The sequence below is a fragment of the Sceloporus occidentalis genome, unplaced genomic scaffold (genome assembly GCF_023333645.1).
Source record: "Sceloporus occidentalis isolate IW3139 unplaced genomic scaffold, rSceOcc1.0.p SCAF_1, whole genome shotgun sequence".
Classification (NCBI taxonomy): Eukaryota; Metazoa; Chordata; class Lepidosauria; order Squamata; family Phrynosomatidae; genus Sceloporus; species Sceloporus occidentalis.
In genome coordinates, this window is record NW_028316981.1 from 185,429,248 (window position 1) to 185,455,178 (window position 25,931).

General features: G+C 43.8%; 1 protein-coding gene across 1 annotated transcript; it reads right to left on the reverse strand.

The window, feature by feature from the left end:
- Positions 1–1,326: 1,326 nt before the first annotated feature.
- TNFSF9 (TNF superfamily member 9) lies at positions 1,327–9,709 on the reverse strand. Its single transcript, XM_089535781.1, has 3 exons — positions 9,365–9,709; positions 7,067–7,103; positions 1,327–1,811 (listed from the first exon to the last, which is right to left on the reverse strand). Exons 1-3 carry the CDS (start codon positions 9,707–9,709, stop codon positions 1,390–1,392), a joined length of 804 nt encoding a protein of 267 aa, XP_089391907.1. The 3' UTR covers positions 1,327–1,389.
- Positions 9,710–25,931: the final 16,222 nt, after the last annotated feature.

Sequence of the window (25,931 nt, forward strand, 5' to 3'; positions counted from 1 at the left end):
AGATGTTGGATAGCATCCAAAGAACCAACATGCTAGATCCATATGCTAGTTGCATGCAATAGTTCCCACCCCCAGTTTCAAAACTTCCACAGGACTAACACAAGCCTTTCACAAGGTTCCTTGGACCAGAGCTTAAGAGAGCATATGTTTTTGGTTCTCAGAATTTCCCATCCAGCATCATCAGTGGATTCTAGCAACTGTAACCCAAAAAGTAACATTTCCAAGCTTTGTCCTAGACATAGCATTTTAAAATGTGGGAGACTGAGCTTACCCACTACAACTATAGCTGGCCAGCAGCAGAAGCACCCAGGGCAACCATAGCTTCAGTCTCCAGGGAGTGAATCCCGTGCAGAAACTGAATTTAAACTAGAAAAACCCCACAAACATCGGGGGTGAACCCAAATAAAAAGTAGAAAAAAATCCGTAAAAGCAGGTAGATTTTCAGACAATGTTTGTGTGAAGGCGAAATAACGCGGCATTAACCTGAACGGAAAGTTGCCAAAACCCGGTCCTTTCTACTTTCAAAAACTTCCGAAAGTAAAAAGAAGTCAGTTTTGACGACTTTCCATTCGGGTTAATATCATGTTATTTCACTTTTACACAAACACGTCTGAAAAACAACCCGCTTTCGCAGAGGGTTTTTTTCCCCCCAGACTTTTAAATCCCATTTCTGCACAGGATTTTAGCAATCTGCTCCATGTGATAAACTCCCAGCTCTGAAAAGACACACAAATCTGGAGCAGCGGGGAGCATTTCATTTACAGGCACATTTCTGCTGCTTTTGTATTAACACATTATGCTGCACAATTTTCTCTGGAAACTGCTACCTATATGAAAACTGCTACAGCTATACAGTCAGCCCTCTGTATCCACAAATTCAACCCTCCATGGCTTGAAAATATTCAAAATAAAATAAAATAAATTCCCAAAAGCAAATCTTGATCTTGCCATTTTATATGAGGGACACCATTTTACTACGACAGTGTATTTAACAAGGCTTGAACAGCCACAGATTTTGTTATCCATCGTGGGTTCCCGGAACCAAAACTCAGCAGATACCAAGGGCCCACTGTACAGTATTTTATTTTAGTTACTAAATACAACAGGTTTCAAAATGTTTAAAAGTGTAGGTCTTCAAAAGTCAAGCACTCTGATATTATTCACAGCTCAGACATGTAAAGTGCCATGGACAATGATGGTGCTATATAAATAGAAGATTATGATAATAAATCCAGTCAAGAAAATAATCCACAGGATCCTCCAAATAGCTATAGGTGTAACCACTCAGATAGAGGAATCTTGTATGAAAATCTTTCATTGCTGTTCTTTAACACCTCCTCCACTCTTCTCATAACAACAGAACAGTTATTGATTCCAGTCTTTTCTGAACTAAGAGGTCTCACCTATCTGGAAGAGGCCAAAAAAGTTACCAAGTGATGTCAAGGACCCATTTTGTTTTGACTCAGCACTTATTGTTACGTAGAGTGCATCATTCTTTGCCAGTCGATAAAGTGTAGATTTGAAGCAAAGAAATGTTTTCTTTGAATAGTGACACAGATGTAAGGGAAGGTTCAGCAGTTCATGGGGAGAAACAGATTTTCCGGGTATCTCATGATGGATGGTGAGGTTGGCATTCATCTCCTCTGTACTGCCAAAATGACGGGTAATATTAATCTGGACATACACACAGTAAAGGCCACCCGCCTTTACAATTAGCATCTTAGAGCTGGAGTTATAGTCAAATGCTGAGCCAAGAAATGTTCCTTTAACGTCTTGCGTAAACCAATCCAGTTTCCTCAATGCTATGGATGCTACAAACAGAAGAAAGGATCAAGAGAGAACATCAGTTGCTGCTAAACAAAACAGCAGTAAATGATTTTGCAACTCAAGCAGAACTTCCATCTTAGTACCGGAGTAGGAACAAGTTTTGTACCATCATTTGCACCCTTGGATTCTTGCAATGTCACAAAAGACTTGAGTTGTGCACAGACATTACAATAAAGTTACACTGTTAGCAACAGGGAAGAATATTCAAATATATGCTAAAAATGGTTAAAAAATAAAAAAATAAACCAAAAACCCATGTATGTTGAGTGTTGGGAAACCCTGATAAGAATCCTGGACTGACAAGAATCAAGATATAATTTCAGTCCTATTTTATATGTTTTTCAATTCATCTATTTTACCTTAACTATGTTTAAATATTTAGGTAAGGTAAACATAGTTGAATTGGTTATACAAATTCCCAAGAAAACCCCATGATAGGTTCACCTTTGGGTCACCATAAGTCAGAAACTACTTGAAGGCACACAACACACACATATTTGAATGTAATATTGGTTTGTTTTTATCATTCCATGAAAAAGCCTGTTTGGCTAATGCAGAACAAACTTGATGGTAACAAGAATCTTCATAGATCAGGACTAATCCTGAACAAAATTCAGATGTCGTTTATTATTACTATTATTATTAATGCTGAAAACAGCATTTTCCATGCAGGAAAACAAAAATTTCTGTGCAGAAAGTAGCAGGAAATACAACATGCAAATTGTCTGCATAGTTAAGTCCTCGGGTGTGAATAATCTTTCTCAGAAGTCTTTCTCAGCAGAAAGAAGATTGGTAAAATTGCCCATTGTTACTGGCAAGAATGAATTATTTCCTCCAAGAAAGGATTTTTTTCCTTAGAGCAACGTAATCTAGATAGTGCTTCCTTGCCACATCATGTCTACATACTCAATGGTCACTTCTTTCTGGCTTAATGCATTTCGACACATTGATTTTGTATTATGGAAAAAACTTTTATATTTATAGATGTGTGTTTTTATTTTTTAAAAAAATTGTATTGAAAGTAACATAATTTAATAAAGTTCAACCGAACAAAATAACATTTAGAAGGTGATAACACTACTTAACAAAATGTTTAATAGCACGCAGATACACACACTTGTTTTTCTAGGCCTCAAATTAAGATGTCATTCCATAGACTGATATGAGAACTGCATGGATCAGGATTACCTCTGTTTCAATTAATACAAAGACATAAATGAAATCATTAGATTTCTATGGCTTAGAATTTAATTAGTGGTCAGTTTGTTTGGATCCTGTATACTTTTACTTTAGGTAAAAGACTCAAATCCAAGGGTGTAAATATGGTTCAGTGGTCAGAAGACACGGATTTAGCCACACATAACATCAGCTCCAAGTAAATCTATTTTGGGCCATATGGCCAGCTTATATTAATGTATATCCCTAAACTACATTTATATTCTATGTGCTCTCCTCCTCTTCCTTGTCCTCCTCATCCCTATCCTCATCCTCCTTCTCCTCTTCCTTTTCTTTCTCTCTCTCTCTCTTGCTTGCTTTCTTTTCCATTCCAACTTTCTTTTTTATATATATGTTAAAAATACAGTTGGTATTCCATATCCACGGGTTTTTTTATTCACAGATTCAAGCATCCACACCCTGAGCATCCCATTGACTATGGATGACCACAGGGATGTTCCAGAGAAAATTTAATTTTGGAAGGCTTCAGAGTGAATATGGCATAGTAGTTTGATCACTGGACTACAACTCTGGGTTCAAATAACAGCTTGGGCATTTAAAACCACTGGGTAACCCTGGACAAGTTACCCAGCCTCTCAGCCTCAGAGGATGGCAATGGCAACCCCCGTCTGAACAAATTCTGCCAAGAAAACCCCAGGATAGGGTTACCATATGTCAGAAATGACTTGAAAACACACAGCAGCAACAATACGCATGTTGCAAACTTTTGAAGCTCAACATGTATATTGTGCATTTTGGTTGGCCAATAAAGGTATAATTATAGTTTTTTGTGGGTTTTTCGGGCTATGTGGCCATGTTCTAGAAGAGTTTATTCCTGACTAGAACATGGCCACATAGCCTGAAAAACCCACAAAAAACTATGGAGGCCAGCCATGAAAGCCTTTGACTTCACAAAGGTATAACTGTTTGGTGTATTTGTGATTGGATTTGCTATATGGCCAACATGGTTACCCCTGGATGTTAACAACAACAATGTAATCTTAAGCAGCAACTATGCTTACCAAGCATAAGGCCTTAGTTACCAGCCTGAGTATTCAAGATGTGGAAAAATTTTGCATCTGCAGAGAGATCGACAGACTCTTAACTCTCTTAATTAAAAAGAAAAGTAAAGAAAAGTGAGAAATAGCTATGGGAGAAAGTAATTTTGAACAGAATAATGAAGCTGGGAGTGGGGGGAGAAAGGACACATAAGCCTTCCCTTCTCCAGCTGACATTTTGGTAATCTGCCTTCCCACCCCAAATGGAAAAGATGTGTGCATTTTTCACTTCACAGCTGCGTGCGTACAGCAGCAAGACATCAAGAGAAGAAAGGATTAAGCATCTCTGTCCCTCCCTGCACATGTCCTCCATAAACCATTTTTCATTTTGACAAGACATACATATACCCAAAGGGTTGGGAGGCTCCTGCCTCTCTCTGCCATGTAATCTTTTACTTGGCCTACAGACAACTGAATAAATAACTCATGCATACATTTTCTGCATGCCATTAAAAAATATGTGGGCAACTGTTATGAACCCAGGGGTCACTTTTCTGTGCCAACACCTTCTGAGATCTGTGGAGACTGCAAAAATACAAAGGGGGAGAAACAAAAGTGGCCACAAGTCTATCTCTGATTTTGAAGAGCAACTTTTAAAAATGTTGTCCATTCACACAACACTATTGCAGTGCTATGGTTGGACTTTAATTGTTATGGCAACTTTCTATGGGATCCCGGCAGTTTTGGGAGAGGCATTTAGAATTCTCAAACAGGGAGCTTCTCTAGTTCCTCCCCAAATTACCAATCTCAAGATTCCATAAAATGCAGCCACAGCAGTTAAAGCGGAACCACACAGCTATAGTTATGTTGTATGAAGGGGACCCTACTTCAGAGGTGAAATGTCTCTCACCCTCAGCCATGGTCATGGCAAACCCCTCTGAAGAAATTTGCTAAGAAAACCCCATGATAGTTCACCACAACAACCACCATCAAATGTTCCCTGGGGAGGTAGGGGGCACCATCTCACCCCTTGCTACCTTTACAGTGGGATCTTGGTATCTGCTGCAGTTTGGATCCAGGAGCCCCATGGATATCAAAAACCATGGATGCTCAAGTTTCATTAAATACAGTGGCATAGTAAAATGGTGCCCCTTATATCAAATGGCAAAATCAAGGTTTGCTTTTTGGAATTTATATCATTTTGTAATGTTTTCAAGCCATGGATGCTTGAATCTGTGGATAAAGAATCCGTGGATATGGAGGCTCAACTGTAACTTCTAGAGGTGTGTCGTTCTTCTACTATTTTCCCAAGTCTTTCAGATTTTCAGCATTTAATAAAAGGACAAATTCAATGTTAAGAACAATCAGAAAAAGGAATGGAAAACAAAATGCCTCATATAGTACAGCATTAATACAAATCTGTGGTGTCGCCCCACTTGGGATGCATCTCCACTGTAGAAATAATGCAGTCTGACACCACTTTAACTGTCATGACGCCCTCCTACAAAATCCTGGGATCTGTAGTTTTGTAAGACACCAGCATTGTTTGGCTTTTTAAAAATAACTTTTCATTATAAGTTGATTACATTTATCTGTTGCCTTATTTCATATAATACGGACATAGATAACTTTTCATATAAACCAAAAAATTGCGCGCGCACGCACACACACAATTTAAAAGCTTCGGCTTCCTTCCCCCACTGACAGAATTTACTTCTTTGTAACCCTTCCATTGATATTTCTAGACTCATTCCTCATTTTTTGTTGTTACTTCTAAAACCTCCTTAAGTAATATAACCAATTATTTTAGTAATCTTTTCTCCCTTCGTTTGTTCCGTTAATTTCAAAGCTCATTGTGTTTCTTTGCCTTCCCCCCTCTCTTTTGTTTTTGTTTTTTTTCGTTCATTTTATATTTACAATAATGTTATATAGAATTTATTATTTCTATCCATTTCCTTCTGTTATCTTTAAGTTTGACCATTGGTTCCTCCAGTCTCTTTTAACTCTCAGGTGTTTATCACAGGGAGGCTTTTGTAGCTTTTTGCAGCTCTGATCTGACGTGACTGCGGGTCCAACGATGCGAATTCAGGTGATAATGTGATGTATTATCACACATGATTTCTTTCTATGGGGGGCTCCTTCCGTGGCGCTTCCACCGTGATTCCAAAGTAACCCCTCATTTTGATGAAATCGGTAACAAGTGAATTCACAGAAATCGCTTCCAAGCTCACTGCAATTTCATTCCGAATTGGTCTGGTGTGGAATGCAACTTTGCTTCCGTCCCAGTAAGCCCCCCCCCCCGCCAAACTTCCAAGGTCCCACATTTCCCATGATGCTGTGCTGCAATTTTGCCCCATTTGCTTCCGGTACTCCCCCCCCCTGCTTCCATTGCTAGTTTGGGTGCCAAAACGGACCCTATCTCCCAGAAAAAGAGTCCTAGTTTGGGTGCCAAAACGGACTCTAAAGCCCACAGAACATGAAGCAATATTTCAGGTGAGGCTAGCATTCATGTGAAAGTGGAACCAGGCTCCCTTCTTAACCCCGGAAGTGCAAAGGTTCACAATGTGTTCAGACCCTCACTGAGCAAGCGCAAGGGTGCCAATTCGAATCATTGAATCCGCATGTTATGCACCGGTGTGGTAATACAATTTGCACTCACTCCTCTTTGCGTGAATCCGCATCACGTGACTTACCTTGGATTCGAGTCTCCCTCGATTCGGAAGGGCAACCAGCTGTGATAAAATATGTGAGTTATAACGTGAATTTGCATAGCTGAACCAGGAGTCACCCCAGATCTGAGTTGCAAAAACCTCCGTGTGATAAACACCTCAGTCTTCTTCCATCTGATGGACTGGGAGAGGCACCAGCACTCTTGCGCAGAGAAGGCTCAAGACCTTGCAAAACTACAAATCCTAGGATTCCACTGGATGGAGCTCCAGTACTTACAGTGGTATCAAACTCCATTATTTTGACAATGTAGATTCCAAAGGGCCAAGAAATGTTGGAAGGGAAAGAAAGGTACTTACAGTTCCCTTGCATGTTAAGGATGAGTTGTGCATAATTCTGGAAAAAAAGGAGCTTGAGGTTAGTGGCGAGTCCAGAACCAGAACCAAATAAGAAAGGGATGGATGTAGTGCTCTATTTGTATAATCCTACATAGCAAAGGTTGGTTCCCCAAATTCGATATCATGAAGCCATGGCAGTTAAAGTGGTGTCAAACCAAATTATTTCTGTGCAACAAACTACAATTCCCCGAATTCCCTAAGATGGACCCACGGCAGTTAAAGTGGTCTCAAACCAGATTATTTCTGCAGTGCAGATGTAGCCTTAGATTCTATTGAATAATATTGTCCCAGAGTATAGTTGTTTTGTAAGGCTTGCATTTGTACAACACAACATATTTTTGTTGTTGTTGCTTTGGCAAAAATAATTAAGGGAGAGCCTTGGAGCACCCTGACAAAAATCAAACAATTTTGTTATAGCTTAAGTTTGTTTGGTTTTTTTATGTGTATAAACTCTCTTTTATTTCACCATGTCACCTTTTCTTTCCCCATACTCAGGGACCTGGAGTTGCTTTCTTATGCCAGAACTTCATAGTACTGAGAAGACTACCTGTGGGTTTCTATACATTTTTTCCCTTCAAGTTTTATTTTATTCCAATTCAGGAACTGCATAATGTGTCTACATACAAAATCAGCAATGATCGTCTAACAAAATAACAAATCAATAAAGATATGGATATGATAATTATTGGTGCCACCTGGTCTGCTAACTCAATGTGAACTCTTCCCATCCCAAACCATATAAAATATTTAGTAATATTTTTTGTACTAATGCTACCCATTAATCGTAATTTCTTTTTATTACTGAATGTGTAATGGTCATAAGTGCAACATAAACAACTTGTTGTTGTTAGAGGGCCAGTATGGTGTAGTGGTTCGAGCATTGAACTAGAAGTCTGGAAACCAGAGTTCGAATCCTGACTCAGCCATGGAAACTCACTGGGAGACCTTGGGCCAGTCACACTTTTTCAGCCTTAGAGGATGGCAATGGCAAACCCTGTCTGAAAAAACCTGCCATTGACATGCATCTTTTTACTTTTGGGATTTCAGTGACAATGCATTTCCAATATCACTTTAGTTGCACAACTGAGTGTGATAATCATTCGCACAATTGCTCACCACTTTCGCTTTATTTACCGGATGCTTACATAATAGCATAATAACATAACACAACAAATACAACATCCACCATCACATCATACTACAAATAATTCATAATCACTAACAACATCCAACATAAAACCAATAATGAGTTTCTTCAAGATATACTGAACATTCTCTATTCATCTACTTCCAGTTTTCATTCTTTCATCCTTGTCACACTCATTTATAACTCTAGTCCCCAGCTACATAATTTACCAGAAATTAAAGGTTCTGTATATTTGTGTTGAATTTATGGTGCTAATAATAAACATATTTTCCTGCCAGATATTCTATTTGCTTTGAATACATTATTACTACAAAGGAAAAGAGAGGGGGGGAAAGAAAGCGTGACTTTTAAGATTACTATCATCTTTTCTAAAGCAGTCATGTTTTTAACAGCTTAACAAATTACATTACATTAAAGGTCCATCCTTGCTTCTTACAAAGGCTCTGTAAAGGTATGTTATGCAGAGGTACTTATAACAATTTTATAGACAAATGATACTATTTACAGTCACACGGGGGGCGTGAAATGTTTTCTTCTTCCTAGGGGGGGCATGACAGAAAATAATTGAGAAGCACTGCTCTAAGGCAATGCTATTATGGGGTTTTCTTAGCAAGTTCCTTCAGAGGGGGGTTGCCATGGCCATCCTCAGAGGCTGAGAGAGTGTGACTTGCCCAAAGTCCCCCAGTGGGTTTCATTGCCAATGTCGACCCTAAGGCGAACTTGTCATGGGTTAATGTTGGATTGTATATTTTAATGTTGTAAGCTGCCCTGGTTGCATTGCGCAGAGGGGCAGGATATAAATTATTATTATTATTATTATTATTATTATTATTATTATTATTGGGAGGGGTGGCAAGTTTCTTAGTCCACCTTTAGAGGTTTGCCATGGTCATCCTGGGAGGCTGAGAGAGCGTGACTTGCCCAAGGTCCCCCAGTGGCTGAGCTGGGATTGGAACCCTGGTCTCCAGAGCCATAGTCCAATGCTCAAACCACAACACCATGCTGCCTCTTTGGAGCACTCCCTCAAACTAAACAGAGAGGGGATGTAAAGGGGCTGTTGCTTTAGCTGTGAAGCCAGGGGAAGCCCACCTCCACCCTCCAACCCCAGGTACCTGCTGCCTGGTCTGCGGAGTGGGCTGCGATGGCCAAGGGACCGTCTGGTTGATCTGGGGCTGCCTGGCCAAAGTGACTGCCAGGGCCACCAAGGCTGCCACCAAGGCACAGAGGGCCAGGGCCAGGGCCCAGCGGGGGGCAGAGCAGGAGTGCCAGGGCCCACGGCTAGCCTCTGGGGGCTCCATCCAGGGATCCAGCCAGGAGACAGCGGAGAAGGAGGAGAGCCACCCTGGACCAGCGCTGGTGCTGATCCTCCACCAGATGCCTCCTGAAAGAAGAAGAGCTGCTGCTGCTGCTTCTGCTCCGCCTCTTTTGTGTGCGCTCTCCTTTCCAGCACGCGTCATGGCTAGGAAACCAGCCTCCCTTGCATTCCCCTTCACCGGGGGGGGGGGGTCCAACCCAGCCTTGACACCAGCTCAGGGGGGCCAGGGGAGCCTCCTTTTCCAGGTCCTGTCCTCCATTCCCCCCTTCTGCCCAGGAGGATTTCCAAAATCTCCTCCCTTTTCAACATCACTCAGAAGCATGCATTGACATTGCATCACTAAGAAGCCCATGCAAGGTGACCAGGGGTCCTCCATTTCCAGTACCTGTCCTCCATTTCCCCTTCTGTCCAGGAGGAGTTTCAGAATGTCCTCCATTTTGAGAAGGACTAAGAAGCCCATGCAAGTTGACCAGGGGTCCTCCATTTCCAGTACCTGTCCTCCATTTCCCCTTCTGTCCAGGAGGAGTTTCAGAATGTCCTCCATTTTGAGAAGGACTAAGAAGCCCATGCAAGTTGACCAGGGGTCCTCCTTTTCCAGGACCTGTCCTCCATTTCCCCTTCTGTCCAGGAGAAATTTCAGAATCTCCTCCCTTTAGAGCATCACTAAGAAGCAGGCATCGGCATTGCATTGCTAGGAGTGTTTGGAGCAGTTTTGATCCGCCAGATGTTTTGGACTTCAGCTTCCACAATTCCTCACTATGGACCAAGCTGCAAGGGGCTTCTGGGTGTTGAAGTCCAAAACAGCTGGAGGTCCAAAGTTTGGGAACCACTAGAACTTTGGAGCTTTTCTTGAGCCATGTCCTCCCTTTTTTCTGGAATGTCCTCCATTCTGTGGTGCCTTGTCCTACTTTGTGGTTAGGACAGCTGGCAGGGTGACCAGATGCCTTTGTTTTATGGGGCCTGTCTTCCATTTCAGCTTTCTCTCCAGGAGGGATTCCAAAAGGCCCTCCATTTTGAGCATCCCTAAGAAGCATGCGGCAACATTTCTAGGAGTGTTAGGAGCTTTCCTTGGGTCATGGTCTCCCTTTTTTCTGGAATGTCCTCCTTTTATGGTGCCTTGTCCTCCTTTGTGGTGAGGACATCTGCTGGGTGATCAGACATCCTCCTTTTATGGGACCTGTCCTCCATTTCAGCTTTCTCTCCAGGAGGGATTCCTCCTGTATCCTTAATAGCTTGCTGTACTTCTTTCATTACTGCATATGGCAGTGGACTCTTCATAAACATGAGGTAGGTGCTGAGCTTTTTCTGTTTGGTTGGTTGTTTTTTTTCATGAATGCTTAACACCAGAAGGACTTAGTGTCAGGATTAAATACCTGCCATTTTTGCCTATTTTGCACCTGAGCACCACTTGGAAGCCACAGTAAATTAAACCCATTTCTGAGTAGTCTACAACTGAAGATAGAGGGTTTTTCCCATTCAGCCATGAAAACCCACTGGGTGACCTTGCGCAAGTCACACTCTTGCGCAAGGATGGTAATGACAAACCCTCTCTGATGATAGGGTCGCCTTAGAGTCACTATGAGTAAAAAATGATTTGGAGCCACACAACAAAAACTCCATAAGTTGACAGATGTTGTTGACAGGTGACTGAAGCACATCTTTCTGTTGTTATTGTTATTGCTGCTGCTGTTGTGTGCCTTCAAGTCATTTCTGACTTTGTGACTTCCCTATCACTGGGTTTCCTTGAGAAGATTTATTGAGAAGGGCTTTACCATGGCTTTTGTCTGAGACTGAAAGAATGTGACATGCCCAAGGTTACCCAGTGGGCTTCTTGGCCAAGGTGGGAATCAAACCCTGGTCTTCAGATTTCTAGTCCAGCACCCAAACCACTACACCACACTGGCTATTACCTGGCCTAAATGCCTTAAAAGCACCTGATCCTGTCTAATCATGGAAGCTAAGCAGGGTCAGACCTAGTTTGTACTTGGATGGAAGGCCAATAATGAAGACCAGGTGCTGTGGGCTGTATTTCAGAAGAAGAACCGGCAAAACCACCTCTGAGTATACTTGCCTTAGAAAACCCTAGGAAATTAATAAGGTCACCATACATCCACAGGCAACTTGAAGGCACACTCATGGCAACCCTGTGGAGGAGGCATCTTCAAGAACCCCTGTCCTCCACTGCTCTGATTAGGTCTTGTAGACTGAGGCCCATGAGCTCCCTGACTGAGTCTATCCATCTAGAGTGGGATTTTCCTCTCTTTCTACTGCCTTCTACCTTTCCTAGCATTATTGCTTTTTCCCATGATTCATGCCCTCTCATGATGTGGCCAACTACAACAGCCTCAATTTAATAATCTTGGGCAGGGTACAGAACACCCAAAAAGGGCGGTCTGCCCACACTTTGTTTTGCTTCGCGAGGAAGCCGCAGCAGAGCAAAAAGAACTCGCAAAAAGCGGGTTCTTTTTGTGGCGCCATTGTGACACTGCTGTGCACCAATGGCACAATCACAACATCACAATGACGCCATGACGTGCGGATGCTAGGCATCCATCACGCCAAAATGGCGGTGCCTGTTTGTACAGGGCGCCGCCATTTTGAAGACCTCGTCATGTGCTAGGGGTGAGGCACGTATGGGCAGTGCACCCTCAGCCAACTCCTAGCACGTGACGAGGGCGCCCTATAGGCCTGTCTGGATCAGGCCTTGGCTTCCAGGGAAAGCTTAGGCTTGATTTGTTCTAAGACCCATTTGTTATTCTTTTCAGCACTCTTCTCCACTCCAGCACCACATCTCAAATTAAGTTATTTTCTTATCTTTTTTTTTTACTATCCATCACACACACACACAAACATTTCTCTAGTCACGTTATCACACGACAAAAACTTCCAGTCCAATCACTGCCAATTCAATGCCATCTCAAGGCCAATCATGCGTATTCATGTTAATCCACAAGAGATTATCACACATAATTGCTGTCATTGTGCAGTCATTCCGGGGTCAATCCTAAATCAATCCAAAAATGGGTAAATTCGGTGAACTAGTGAATTCACAAATCTTATTCAAGGTGAATTTGCAGCCAATCCGATTTGGTGTTGGTGTGGAATGCAAGTTTGCATCTGGCCTAATATCCCAACATATCCCATGGTGCAGTGCAGTTCGGTTTCTTCCTGAAGGGAAGACAAGTGAAGGGAAGGTCGGCTGTCACCCATTTGGGTGCATCGGTGGCATTCTCTCAAATGGGCAACCTTCCCTTCCCCTTCTGTTCCTTGCCGGAAAGAGAAGGCTCTCTGCCTGGCAAGGAATAGAAGGAAAGGGGAAGGGAAGGGAAGAGAAGGTTGCCCATTTGGGAGAATGCCACTGATGCATCCCAGAGGGAACTCTGTGAAGCATCAGCCTCACTCTCCCAAATGAGTGACAGCTGCCTTCCCTTTGCTTCCCTTCCCCTTTGGTTCCTTGCCAAGTGGGAAGAGAAGCGAAGGGAAGGTTGCCCATCTGGGAGAGAGCCGCCGCCAATGTATCCCAGAGAGAGACGTGGCCTATTTGGGGGGGGTATGTGTGTCTGCATATGTATTTGTGCACACAAGTGTGTGTGTGTGTGTGTGTGTGTGTGTGTGTGTGCTTTCACATGCTCATACATATGCATGGAGAAGAAGAAACGCAAAGCAGTCATTCACGTGAAGCTAGCATTCACGTGAAAGTGGAAGCGGCCCCCTTCTTCACTCCAGAAGGTTCACAACGCATTCAGAGGCCCACTGAGCATGTGCAAGGCTGCCAATTCAAATTGTCGAATATGCATGCTATGTACTGGTGTGATAACTTATTTTGTGGTCGCTCTGCTTTGCCTTTGGAATGACCATAAGTTCACTCTTCATGTGTGATAATTAATCACGTGAATTGGCTTACTTTCAAATTGGGTCTACATTCCCTTTCCTTTGGGATGGGGGTACATTTGCCTCGTGTGATAATGGTCTATGTGGCCTTTCTTTGGATGCTAACCGGTGACCTGAGGAAAAACTCACACCTGTCACTGAGTGGGCATTTATTTCGTCTTCCCACTGGGTGACCTTGGACAAGTCACATGCTTCAGGGGAAGGCAATGGCAAACCTCCTCCTCTGAACAAATCTTGCCAAGAAAACCCTCATAATAGGGTTGCAACAAGTAGGAAACTACTTGAACGCACACAAGACACACAAAGACCAAGGAAGCAAACAGCTGTTTTGCATTTAGTGGCTCAGGAAAGCAAAGAGGAAAGCAGCTGCCCACCTGAAGAAACACCTTTCAGGAGCTTTAAGACAAGAGGAAGGTTGTATGTCTGAAAACAGAAAGGAAAAGGCCTGGATAGAATTCAAGAGTCTTGGGTCATTTCAGGCTTGGTGCTTTGCAGGTTCTGCTTCGTATTTTATTAGATTCTCAAAATTCATCAAGCAGCTTTTCATGAAAACACGAACACTACAGACAGAGGGAAAACTTTGCTTTGAGAACTAGTACTCTCAAGCTTGGGAAATTACTTTTTTGACTACAGTTCTCAGAATCCTTTTGTCAAATTGGCCACTGCAACATAGTTGCTGGAGAATTCTGGTTTTGTAGTCCAGCAAAAAATGATTTGTCCCATGCTCTTGACACCAAATAACTACTTCTGCACAGTTAAAAATCAGTTCCTTGGGCTAAATCCAGCATTATGGTTCCACCTAGAACTAATGTTTCAGAGTGGTCCTATTAACCATGATCCATGTACTTTATGAAGGGTAATAACTGGATTGAGCTTCAAGCTTTCCCTCCATTTGGTTGTATGGAAGGAAAATAACCACGTTCCTGTTTTTGCCAATAAACAACTGTGAGTCAGAAACTCCTGCTAATCATTATGTCACTCAAGAAATGTACCTTTGGCTCAGCCTTGATTTAGGATATAGCAGTAATTATTTTAGTGCCTTTGAAGTTACCAAAGCTTATTTTTTTAAAAATTCTGTTTGGTTTTAATGGATTTTTAACCTGAGAAAAAGTGTCAGCTCTGCTCTTCCTGATTCTGTTCCTGTTCAACCAGTGGGACAGGTGGCATGTTGTTTTATTATTTGGGGCTCTTCCTAGATCTGAACGGGATACAGAAATTCCTTTCTGGAGAAATTAAATTTTGCGAAAGCAATATACACAGCAACAATAACAACATGATGCCATTGCCTAAAAAAATTTGAAAGCAAAAACCAGGCTATTATCAGGGCTCAGAAGGTTTATTTTAAAAAGTAGTTCATCATGTAACCAGTTTCGAAGCTCAGTTTCAATTCACATTACAGCTTTTTCTTTTTTTAAAAAAACTCATCTATAAAAAAAAGCAAGAAAGTGGCCAAAAATTGAAAAGTTTGAAAAAAAGAAGTAAACCACTAGTTATTTCAAAGAAAATAGTCAGGATGCAACACACTGGTGTTATTTGCAGAAGGAAATGTAACAATGTAACAATGGCGGGATACAGACGGGCAAAAAGGGGTGTATTCATGACGTCATGAAGGTAGAGCCTTCAGACGGCCCTTACCTGAATGCCGTCATGAACACGCCCCCCGCACGCCCCAAGCGGGAAGAGGCGGCATTAAAAAGGTGCTGCTTTTCTCCGCTTCTTTTTGATTTGCGGCGTACGTGCGCAGCTCCGTATGTAAGCTGCTGCACCGGTACGCCCGAATTGCTACGCCGCAAATATAAGTTGCCCGTTTAAAAGCTCCGTGTCAGCTGCGTCGCATAATGGGTCGGGGTCCGGGACATGCGTGGTTTGCAGTCAAGCTTTAATTGCAACGTCCGCTGCCATGCAGCTGTGGAAGCTGCGGCACAGCTGCGGCGCATTTTAAGGCTCGTAACCCTAACCCTAGAGCTCCATGTGCGCATGCGTTGCTAGAACCGCGGGAAGTTGTAAGTTTTGCCGGCGAATGTTTTGGTTGTAGAAAATGATAAGGGAAAGTTTGGAATTTAAAGTGACCCCCTACACACATTCCTGCGCCATTTTCACCTGGGAACGGGCACAGTTCGGCTGCTCCTGGCACAGCTGTGCGGCGGCTCCCCTTTGGCACCAGGCAGGATGGCTCAGCCATCCACCAGCACCCCGAAAAAAGGCAGGGGGACATCTTGGTCTCATACTGAGACGGCTGACCTTATAGCTATATGGTCCCAGCCAAACATTTTGCAGAAACTGGAGCAGTCCTACCTGAATGCTGACACATATCGAGAAGTGGAAGAAGCCATGAGAGCTGCTGCACCGGTACACCAGAATTGCTACGCCGCTAATTTAAGTTGCCCATTTAAAAGCTCCGTCGCATAGTGAGTTGGGGTCTTGGAACATGCGCAGTTTGCAGTCAGGCTTTAATTGCAACGTCCGCTGCCATGCAGCTGTGGAAGCTGAGGCACAGCTGCGGCGCATTTTAAGCCTCGTAACCCTAACCCTAACCCTAGAGCAACATGTACGCATGCGCTGCTTGGAAAGTTTGGACTTTAAAGTGCACCCCTACACACATTCCTGTGCCATTTTCACCTAACAATAAAAAACGCTAAAACTGTAAATATTGACATATGTACAAAGGAGGTGAGGGGAGATGGCAGGGGGACAGCGGTGGCAGCGGAGACAGCTGTGGCTGCACATTGCAGATTCAGCAGGAGCGCGGGGACCAAAGGAGAGGAGGCATCCATGATGCTGGTGACATTGGCAACGTGCAAGTGGACAAGGATGCCAACACCAGCTGATCACCAACTGGCAGGAGACCACCATTGTTTTTGGGCAGAGCGGGGGGGAAAGGTTTAAAGGGGCTTGGGCACTTTAAATATGCCCATAGGCTTTCTGCCGCCGCTGCTTTAGCGCTGCGCAGCTGCGCATCCACCAGCCGGCAAAGGAAAAAAAAAAAAGAGACCCCGGAGCTTGAATGTGCCCAAGACCTTTTGATGCCCTCTAAACTTGCCCCCAAAAGCAAAGGGCAACTACAGGGGGCCTGGGCCTGGGATCAAGGGGCAGGGAGCACTGACAAGGCACTAGGTCCCATGATGTCCCATAAAGACATCATTTCTCCTCCCAGGGCATGTGTTCCCTCCCAGCCCTATCTACTCTAGTCTACCCTTCCTGTTCTCTCCTCCCACCAGGCCTGGCTCACTGGTCCCCAAACCAGCAATCTCCAAACTCTGTCCTCCCAGGCGTTTGGACTTCATCTCCCAGAATCCCCAGCCACCTTGCCCTGTGGTCTGGGATTCTGGGACATGAAGTCCAAATGCCTGGAAGGACAGAGTTTGGACATTGCTACCTCCCAGCACTCCTGCCTAGCTTTAGACTACACAGTTGCGCCTCATTCACACTCACATCCACACTGCCGCAGTTGCGCATAATTAACCACACAAATTTTTTTTAAAAAATAAACTTTTTTATTAACAATAACAATAAATTTTTTTACTATGTACATATATACAAAGGGAAGGGGGAGGGTGAAGGGGGGTGGTGAAGGGGAGATGGCAGAGGGGGCAGGGGAGGGAAGCTGCTTCAGGGAGGGGAAGGAGGCGGTGGGGCGGGAAGCCGGCGGAGGATCTCTTGTAGAGTCTCCTCCATGGAGGAGACTCTCTCCGCCAGCTTGTCCACCTTCTGTTCAATGGCAGCGAACCTCCTCTCCGTCCGGTTCTCTGTGGGGGGAAAAGAAAGAGGATGGTTAGGATCAGCCTGTGCAGCCCATCACCCACTCCCACAGGCAGGGTTTCTGGGTGCCCCCGCTCCCTTCCCTGGATTAACCTCCACACTTGCTGCCGGGCTTGGAGGACACGATCCAGGGCACTGGCATCGAGGGCCAAGTGCCCTGGCTGTCCTGGCAGGCGGCGGCTCGGCCCAGGCTCCTCTTCCTCGGCGGCAGCAACAGCAGCGAGGACTTCAAGCCCTGCAAAAGAGAAAGGAAAGGCCCAAGTTACCATGCTGGCATGGCAGACGAGGGCACAAGTGTCGTGGGGGCTGCAGTCAGGCAACCCCCACCCCTCACCCTGGGGACCTACCTGCCGCCAGAGGAGCCTGCTCTGGCTGCGGAGGGGCCACAGCAGCTGGTCCTGGCTGTGGCCCACCCTCGGGGACATCCTCGTCCCCCGAGGATGGTGGAGAGGGCGACCTGGCACGGTGCCCTCCCTCCCTCCGCCTCCGCCTCGGCCGCACGCCTGCAGAAGGGAAGAGGAGGGATGGCATTGGCACCATGCAGGAAGGAGAGGAGGGCAAGGGAAGGGTCAAGGAGGGGAGGACAGGGCATGGCAAGAGCTCTGACTTACCTGGAGGACGGCGATCTTCTGGTCTGGGCCGATCTCCCCTGATCCACAGGTCCTTCAGCCGCGAGAAGAATGGTGGCCGCCTGTCAACCGGGGGCTCCTCTCCGAAATCTTCAAGGGTTTCAAAGAACGCTGCCTTGAGAGTTTTAAACTTAACTCTACATTGGTGCAGCGTTCTTTGAAACCCTTGGTTTCGGAGGGCACGAGATGCCTCGAGAAAATGCCCCCGGTTGGGCTTGTTGGTGCTGGCCATCACCCTCCTCGCAGCTGCCTGTGGCATCAGGGAGTCCAGGAGGATCCCGACCTCTTCATCTGTCCAGTAGGCGATTCGGACCGGGACCCTCCTGCGTGGCGCTGCCATGTTGATCGCCGTCCTGGGGTCTTGCACAGTTGCGCACGGGTATATATGGGCACCTGTGGCTCAGGGCCGTTAGGCCAAGGTGGTCCTAGGCCAATGAAAGTTTTCAGAGGAGCAGTTTGAATCTCTCCCCCAATAGATGTCCTCTGGGTGCCCCATTGATACATTCAAATGGGCCATTAGGAAAGCTTGAATTTGAGGGGGATTGATACATTGTGAAAGGGGCAATTGGCAGTTGGAGCTGATGTATCTTTTTCACCCAGGAAAACAGGCGCCAGGAGACCTTTTGTGTGTGTGTGTTTGTGTGTGTCCCCCTCAGGCACGTGGCAAAACATGCCCACAGCACAGATCAGGAATGATAGGCAGACTCAAACTGTGGATAATGGGATACATTTATTCATGTGCTTATGCTATTACAGAACATTGCACTCTGACATCACAGATGATGGCACAGGAGCCATCCTTCAGATTCTCCTTGTCAGAAAAAAATCTGCCAGGGCATTCCTCACAGTCTCCCCTGCTTTCTTCTTCTCTGTCTCTTCAAGGGGGTCATGAGCCACTTCCGAATGGGGTAGGCACAGTCAGCCAGTATCAGGGGCCCGATCTGCTGGCCTCTGATGTTGATGCTGGGGTTCCCTGGCAGATAGATGCCAGCCTCCATGGCCTCGTAGATGAGAGAAAGTTTAAAGGGGCTTGGGCGCTTTAAATGCGCAGACAGGCTTTCGGCCGCCGCTGCTTAGCGCTGCAGCTGCAAAGATGCGCACTTCTCATGCGGCAAAAGAAAAAAAAAGCCGCGGTTTGGGCCTCCCGTGCGGAAGCTGCTTCTCTTTTTGCAGCGTCCTCCGAGGCGGCGGTATGGAAGCTCCGGGTCCGAAACGGACCCAGGTGAGGCGTCTTCACTGCCCCCCGTGTGGAAGCCCCAACACCTGAAGCACGCCCCCGGGGCGGGCCGTCTGGAAGCTCCGCATTGAGCTAAATACACCTCCAAGACGTCTTCTCCTGCCCGTCTGTATCCCGCCAATGTCTGGTTATTCAAGGGATATTTAATACCATTTTATCTCGACATCATGTGAAAACCACTAGTCACTTGAATCAGATATACCCAGAAATGCCCCTGCTTTCTTTGTCTCTTCCAGCTCCCAATGTGTTCCTCTCTTCCCCAGGACAGAAAAAAACTGTGGATTTCTCTCCCCCACCCCTCACCAGCACCCCCATCCATCCATCCATCCATCCATCCATCCATCCATCCATCCATCCATCCATCCTCCTTTCCAGGTGACTTTCTCATTCACAGTCTCCATGTGCCTCTCCTTTCCTGAGTTTTCCCATTCCCCTCTTTTCTCTTTCTCTATTCCATCCCCTTCCCAATGTGCTCAATCATGTCCATTCTTAGCCAGGATTTGTTTTAGCAAGAGGTTTCATGGATGACAATCCAATCCACTTCCTCAGATGCATTGACTGAGTTAAGTATAGCATCTCTTTCCTTAGTTTTCCAATTCCCCTCTTTTCTCTTTCTCTATTCCACTGCCCTCCCCACCTGTCCCCTCTATCATTTCCATTCTTAGTCTCCCCCATGAGTGGCTTCCTCTTCTTCAATGATCCTCTTTTTTTTCCCCCTTCTAAGGGACTTATTTTAGCATGAGACTTCATGGATGACAATCCAATTCACTTCCTCAGATGCACTGATGGAGTACAGCATCCAAGTCTCAGGGGCTATGCACAGTAGTTCTGGGGTGGGATCAGAGAGAAATGAGACATGAGGTTTCATGGATGACAATCCAATCCACTTCTTCAGGTGCACTGACGGAGTACAGCAGTCCATGTGTATCTCCTCTTTCCTTACATTTTCCCATTCCCCTCTTTTCTCTTTCTCTAGTCCAGTGATGGTGAACCTTTTTGAGACCGAGTGCCCAAACTGCAACCCAAAACCCACTTAGTTATTGCAAAGTGCCATGTCCCTCTGACTTTCTAGTAACAAACTCTGGCAAATTGTGCTGGGACGATGGCACATGTGCCCACAGAGAGGGCTCTGAGTGCCACCTCTGGCACACGTGCCATAGGTTCGCCATCACTGCTCTAGTCTATCATCTCCATCCCTAGTCCTCCTGAGTGGCTTACTCTTCTCCAGTGACCCTCCATTTCTTTTCCTTCTAAATAATTTATTTTAGCATGAGGTTTCATGGATTACAATGCAATCCACTTCCTCAGGTGCATTGATGGAGTACAGCAGTCTCTGTGGGCATCTCCTCTCTCCTTAGATCTTCCCATTCCCTTCTTTTCTCTTCCCACTTCCCTGTGTCCTCTATCATTTCCATTCCTAGTCCTGCTGAGTGGCTTCCTCTTCTCCAGTGATTCTGTTTCTTTTCCTTCCTAATGATTTATTTTAGCATGAGGTTTCATGGATTCCAATCCAATCCACTTCCTTAGATGCATTGATGGAGTGCAGTGTTCAAATCTCAGGTAATATGCACAGGTAGGTAATTCTGAGGCAGAAGAAATTAGCCTAATAAAAGTATCACCAGAGTATGGACTTTAGGGGAAAGAGAACTGTTAGCACTAGCCACAAATCTTCAAAGGGCTAGTTTGGCATAAATATTCTGCTGTGCTAAACTAATACATGGCCCCGCGAGGCTGTTAATTGTTTCTCAAGTATTAAAACAATGCATTTTGCTTTCAGAAAACCTATTTGCTAGTGTTTTATAGAAGACGGTTTAGGGAGTTATAAACACAATTGTAATGAAAACCAGACCGTTAATGTGAGACACTTCAAGAAGTTAGGTGAATTTCAATGAAATGATAATAGTTAATCACTCTAAAACCACAGTTGTGGTCTTTGGTTTAAAAAAAAAACATCACCGCTGGAGTCTAGAGGCAAAACTCATAGGTCCTGTTTCAATTATCTCGATTTAAGATTGCAATCTAACTTGTCATGGGAAACACATTTCGTTGCAACCAAGTTAAAATCAACTCAGTCTATAAACTCTCTTTTAAAATTCCACAGACATTTGGTAGCCCCTACTATTGAGATTTATCAAAGAAAAAGTTGTTATACGGTGCAGAAATCTGGGGGTATAACAGTGTCTCTACTTTGGAAACTGTTCAGAATACATTATCTTACTCTGGCCCCTGTTAGAAAAGTATTTACAGTCTCAGTGTATGCCTTCTGCGTATTTGGCGGGCAGATATAATAACACTCCCGTCCATGTAAGATTGTGTATTTGTAAAACTGGGGTAGTGGAGAATATTGAACATTATCTTTTAAATTGTCCTCTTTATACAACTCATAGACAAAAGTTCCTTGATCATATTTTACATTCTCTTTCTGACAGATCTTCTTCCCAGCAAGATCTGTATTCTTTTGGCTGGTAATGAAGGGGGGAAATTTTGGTTTAGCTGCCAGTAAGATTAGGCTTAGTTTTCAAGATGGGAGTGATGATTAAAAGTCTCATTTGTTATATGTTTTTATCATTATTGTTGTATATTACTGATGGTTCTTAAAAGAAATTCTGTGCATTGATCTTTTTATATTGCTTTTGTATTCACTGGCTGGCCCAGTATCGAATTGTGATCACTTTTAGCTTTTAACAATAAAATTACTACTATCTCTATGTCTGATTTAATTGTGTTATTACTATTATTTATTTTGAAATACAAGTTCTGTAACACCAAATGCCATTTTAAACAGGGCTAGCTGGTTTAAAAGATGTCATACAAAAATACGTCATGCCAAAATGATGTGTCATACAAGGATGTGCCATGCAAAAATAAAAGGAGAAAGTTGACAGTTTGATTCAAATACTAATCTCAAGATGATGATGATGATGATGATGGTGGTGATGATGATATTTATTTCCTGCCTCTCCCCATGGATCAAAGTCAGGAACAACAATTAACAGACACACCACATCAGTTAAAACAGATTGGTTAAAACGCACATCAATTTAAAAGGACGAATAAGATGTGCACACATTAAAACAATCCACATCTAAAATTTGTCATTTAAAGTTAGGGTTGTCATAAGTGAGGACCTCCAAACCGGGACAAATGTAGGACAAATGCAGGACAACATTTTCAAATGTAGGACACATTTGTTTAAAATGGAGGACACGCAAAAAAATTGAGGCTTTTTTAGAAATGTTAATATAAATCCATGTTTCTTAGGCATGATCAAAATGGAGGACATTTTGACATTATTCGTAGACAGATCACGGAAATGTACTTCCCTTTCTGGCCACCCCACTCTCCCCATTCCAAACAGCACATTTGAGCATTGAACATGGCTTTATTTTAACATTGCCTCTTGCATATTTCAGAGGCTTATTCCACAACCAAACCCTTTGGTCAAGGGACTTTGGTTTTTCTTCATTTTGACTTGTTTTGTCTGTATTCCTCCCCACTAAATAAAGGAGACATGAAATGGAGTTAATGGGTACAAGTTGTTCAACAAAAAAGTCTTGTGAGACTCTGTAGGCAAGAGGTGCACCATGTTAAGAACTGCATTAAGCACACTTAGGCTGCTGCCACACTGCTTTCACTCTCATCACTCCATCCTATGGAATCCTGGGATTTGTAGTTTGTTGTGGTGCCAAGGCTGGGCTTTGAAATCTCAGGCATAAGAGAGGCAAAAGGCTTGGGCTGCATCTACACTGGAGAAATAATCTGGTTTGAGACCACTTTAACTGTCTTGCCTGAATGCTATGGAATTCTGGGAATGGTGGTTTGTTCCAGCACCACAGCAGAATGGCAGTTAACCCCTGGAAAGCTCTCTGACCAAGGTGACCAATGCCCTCACCCCAAAATGTAGGGCACCCAATGTATGATATTTTCAGCATACAAGTTAAACAGAGAGAGTGAAAAAACCAGATTTGCTGATCTCCTTAGCAATTGGAAACCATTGTGTTTCTTTGTATTCTGTCTGGTAGCCTCTAGTCCTAAATACAGATTATGCATCTGGACAATCAAATGTTGTAGCCCACCCATTTTTAAAAGAGTCATCCATAGTTTTTCATTACACAATCAATGGCTTTCCTGTAATCTATAAAGCACAGGCTGATTTTCTTTTGAAACTGTTTAATGTGCTCTATTATTCAACATATGTTTGCAATGTGATTCCTCTTCCTTTCCCGAACCCATCTTGGACATCTGGCATTTCTTGCTCCATATACAGTAGAAGTCTTAACTTCAGAATTTTGACCTGCACTTTGCTTGCACAGTCAAAAATAAAAAGACAGAAAGATAACTAACTAATACACAATAATAACTAATACACAAAAGAGACTCAACCCTCCCCATCCTGACTATAAGGAGAAAGAAAAGGAAAAATGATATAATATTTTTCTACCATTACAGCTCCAACTAAATAATCATACTAAAATTACCATAACCATATAGTATTACATCGTTAGATATCTTGTTGCTCCAAAAATCCATAAATGATTTCCAGTCTTTCAAAAAGGTTTCAATTGGCTTATCGTTTAAAACCCATGTTAGTCCAAGATAAACAACCCGTTAGAATGTCCATCTCCCGCATTTCATAAACTTCCCCCCACCAAATTTCCAAATCAGGGATCTTGTGGTTTTTCCAAAATTGAGCAAGTGTAATTCTGGCAGCTGTTATTAGATAAAGTAAGATTCTTCCATGCTTGATCTTAATTTGTACAGGAGTCTTATCTAGCATGTTTAACAAGGACATTTATTATTATTATTATTATTATTATTATTATTATTAACCTTTATTTATGAAGCCCTGTAAATTTACACAGTGCTGTACATGCAATCTTTTTAGTTAGACGGTTCCCTGCCCTCAGGCTTACCATCTAAAAAGACATGACACAGAAGGAGAAGGGAGTGGTGACGGGAAAGGGTAAGAGGTCCAGCAGTTCCTCTCTACCTCCAAGGCCTGGACCAAGGCAGATGGACTGGAGGGAGGGCTTGGCTTCATAATGGATGGTTAATCTTCTTCCAGGGAAAATACATACTCTCAAGTAGGATAATGCATATACAGAACATAGCAATACAGGAAATGGTTCGATAAACAGGCACCAAAAGAACATCAAATAGTAAGCGACAATTATGCAATGCCTGGGAAGGCTTCTCTGAACAGGATGGTCTTCAACTCCGTTTTGAAGCTGGTTAAAGAAGTGATGGCTCTTGCTTGTGGGGGAAGAAGGTTCCAGGAGTGAGGGGCAGCAAGTGAAAAGAGGCGAATCCTAGGTGGGGCAGAGGAAATCCTGGGCTGAGACAGCAGACCTTGACTACCAGAACGGAGGGCCCTAGTGCGAAGGTGAGGAGAAAGAAGGTCTGATAAGTAAGGAGGGGCCAGTCCATGGAAGGCTTTCAATGTCGAGAGCAGGAGCTTGTACTGAATGCGAAAAGGGAGGGGGAGCCAGTGAAGGGATGCCAACACAGGAGAGATGTGGTCAGAGCGGTGGGTGGAAGTGATAATGCGTGCAGCTGAATGCTGGACAGAGATTAAAGGACGGAGGTGAGAAAGAGGAAGCCCAGCCAGGAGAACATTACAGTAATCAAGTCGTGAGATCACTAGGGCATGGACCAGGATCTTGGCAGTAGAGGCGGAGAGATAAGGTCGGATTTTGGCAATATTGTATAGTAAGAATCGGCAAGCCTTGGCTGTGGTCTGGATCTGAGGGATACACGACAGAGAAGAGTCAAAGATAAAACCAAGACTGCGGGCTTGCTGGACTGGTTGAATAGAAATGTTGTCCACAGAGACAGAAAAGGAGTGTTGAAGGGTGGGCTTAGGAGGAAAGACAAGAAGCTCCGTCTTGGACATGTTGAGCTTCAACCGCCGATGGCGCATCCACTGTGAGACAGCTGTGAGGCAAGACGAGACTTGCTGTTCAAGCCTTGGAGAAAGGTCAGGGGCGGAAAGATACAGCTGGGTGTCATCAGCATACAGATGGTAGGAAAAACCAAAAGAGCTAATGAGTTTACCTAAGGACAGTGTGTAGAGAGAAAACAGAAGGGGACCCAGAACAGAGCCCTGGGGAACTCCAACAGATAAGGGAACAGGAGAAGAAGTCTGACCACCTGCAACTACTGCAAAAGATCTGCCAGACAAGTAAGACCTAAACCAGTCAAGAACATTTCCGGTCTCATTTCAAAATTGACCTGTAACATATGTTCAATTTCTCTATGTACACTTTTCCAATAAAGTTTTAGTTTTGGACACTTCCACCAGACATGAATCAACGTTCCAGGTGTGTTGCCACATTTCCAACATGTTCCTGTTTTATAAATTTTTGCTATTTTGTTAGGAGTCAGATGCCACCTATGCTCCATTTTCCATAAATTTTCACGCAGGTTTTGGGATTTTGTAAATTTCTTTGTTTTTAATCAAGCAAGTTTCCAGCTGTCCATAGCTATGGTGTGCCCTAGGTCTGATGCCCATTTTATCATTGTGTCTGTACCAGGTTCTTCCTCTTGTTCCAGGTTCCTAAGGAATTTATGTAATTTAGCTGTCTTTTTATTAGCTGTGTCCAATAACATTTTTGAGAATTCCGAAATTTCCTCTTCAAAATCTTGGTTTTTTTATCTATTTTAAATCTTTCTCTAATCTATCAGTAGAAGTACCAATGTACCTTTGGATCCAATTGCTTTAATGCCTCAGTAGGTTTCATATCATATCTATTGTCTTCAGATTTTAGTAAGATGTCTTTGTAAGTCAACCATGTGTCCAGCTCTTTCCATCTCCCTATGAATGCTTCTTGAGGAGATAACCAAAGCGG

Bases quoted from the DNA above. Each gene is read 5' to 3' on its own strand.
- TNFSF9 (XM_089535781.1), bottom strand. From the start codon at position 9,709: ATGACGCGTGCTGGAAAGGAGAGCGCACACAAAAGAGGCGGAGCAGAA. The intron at 7,104-9,364 runs GTACCTGGGGTT...CTTTTTTTCCAG, and splicing joins CTCCGCAGACCAGGCAGCAG to AATTATGCACAACTCATCCT. The intron at 1,812-7,066 runs GTAAGTACCTTT...TTCTGTTTGTAG, and splicing joins CCTTAACATGCAAGGGAACT to CATCCATAGCATTGAGGAAA.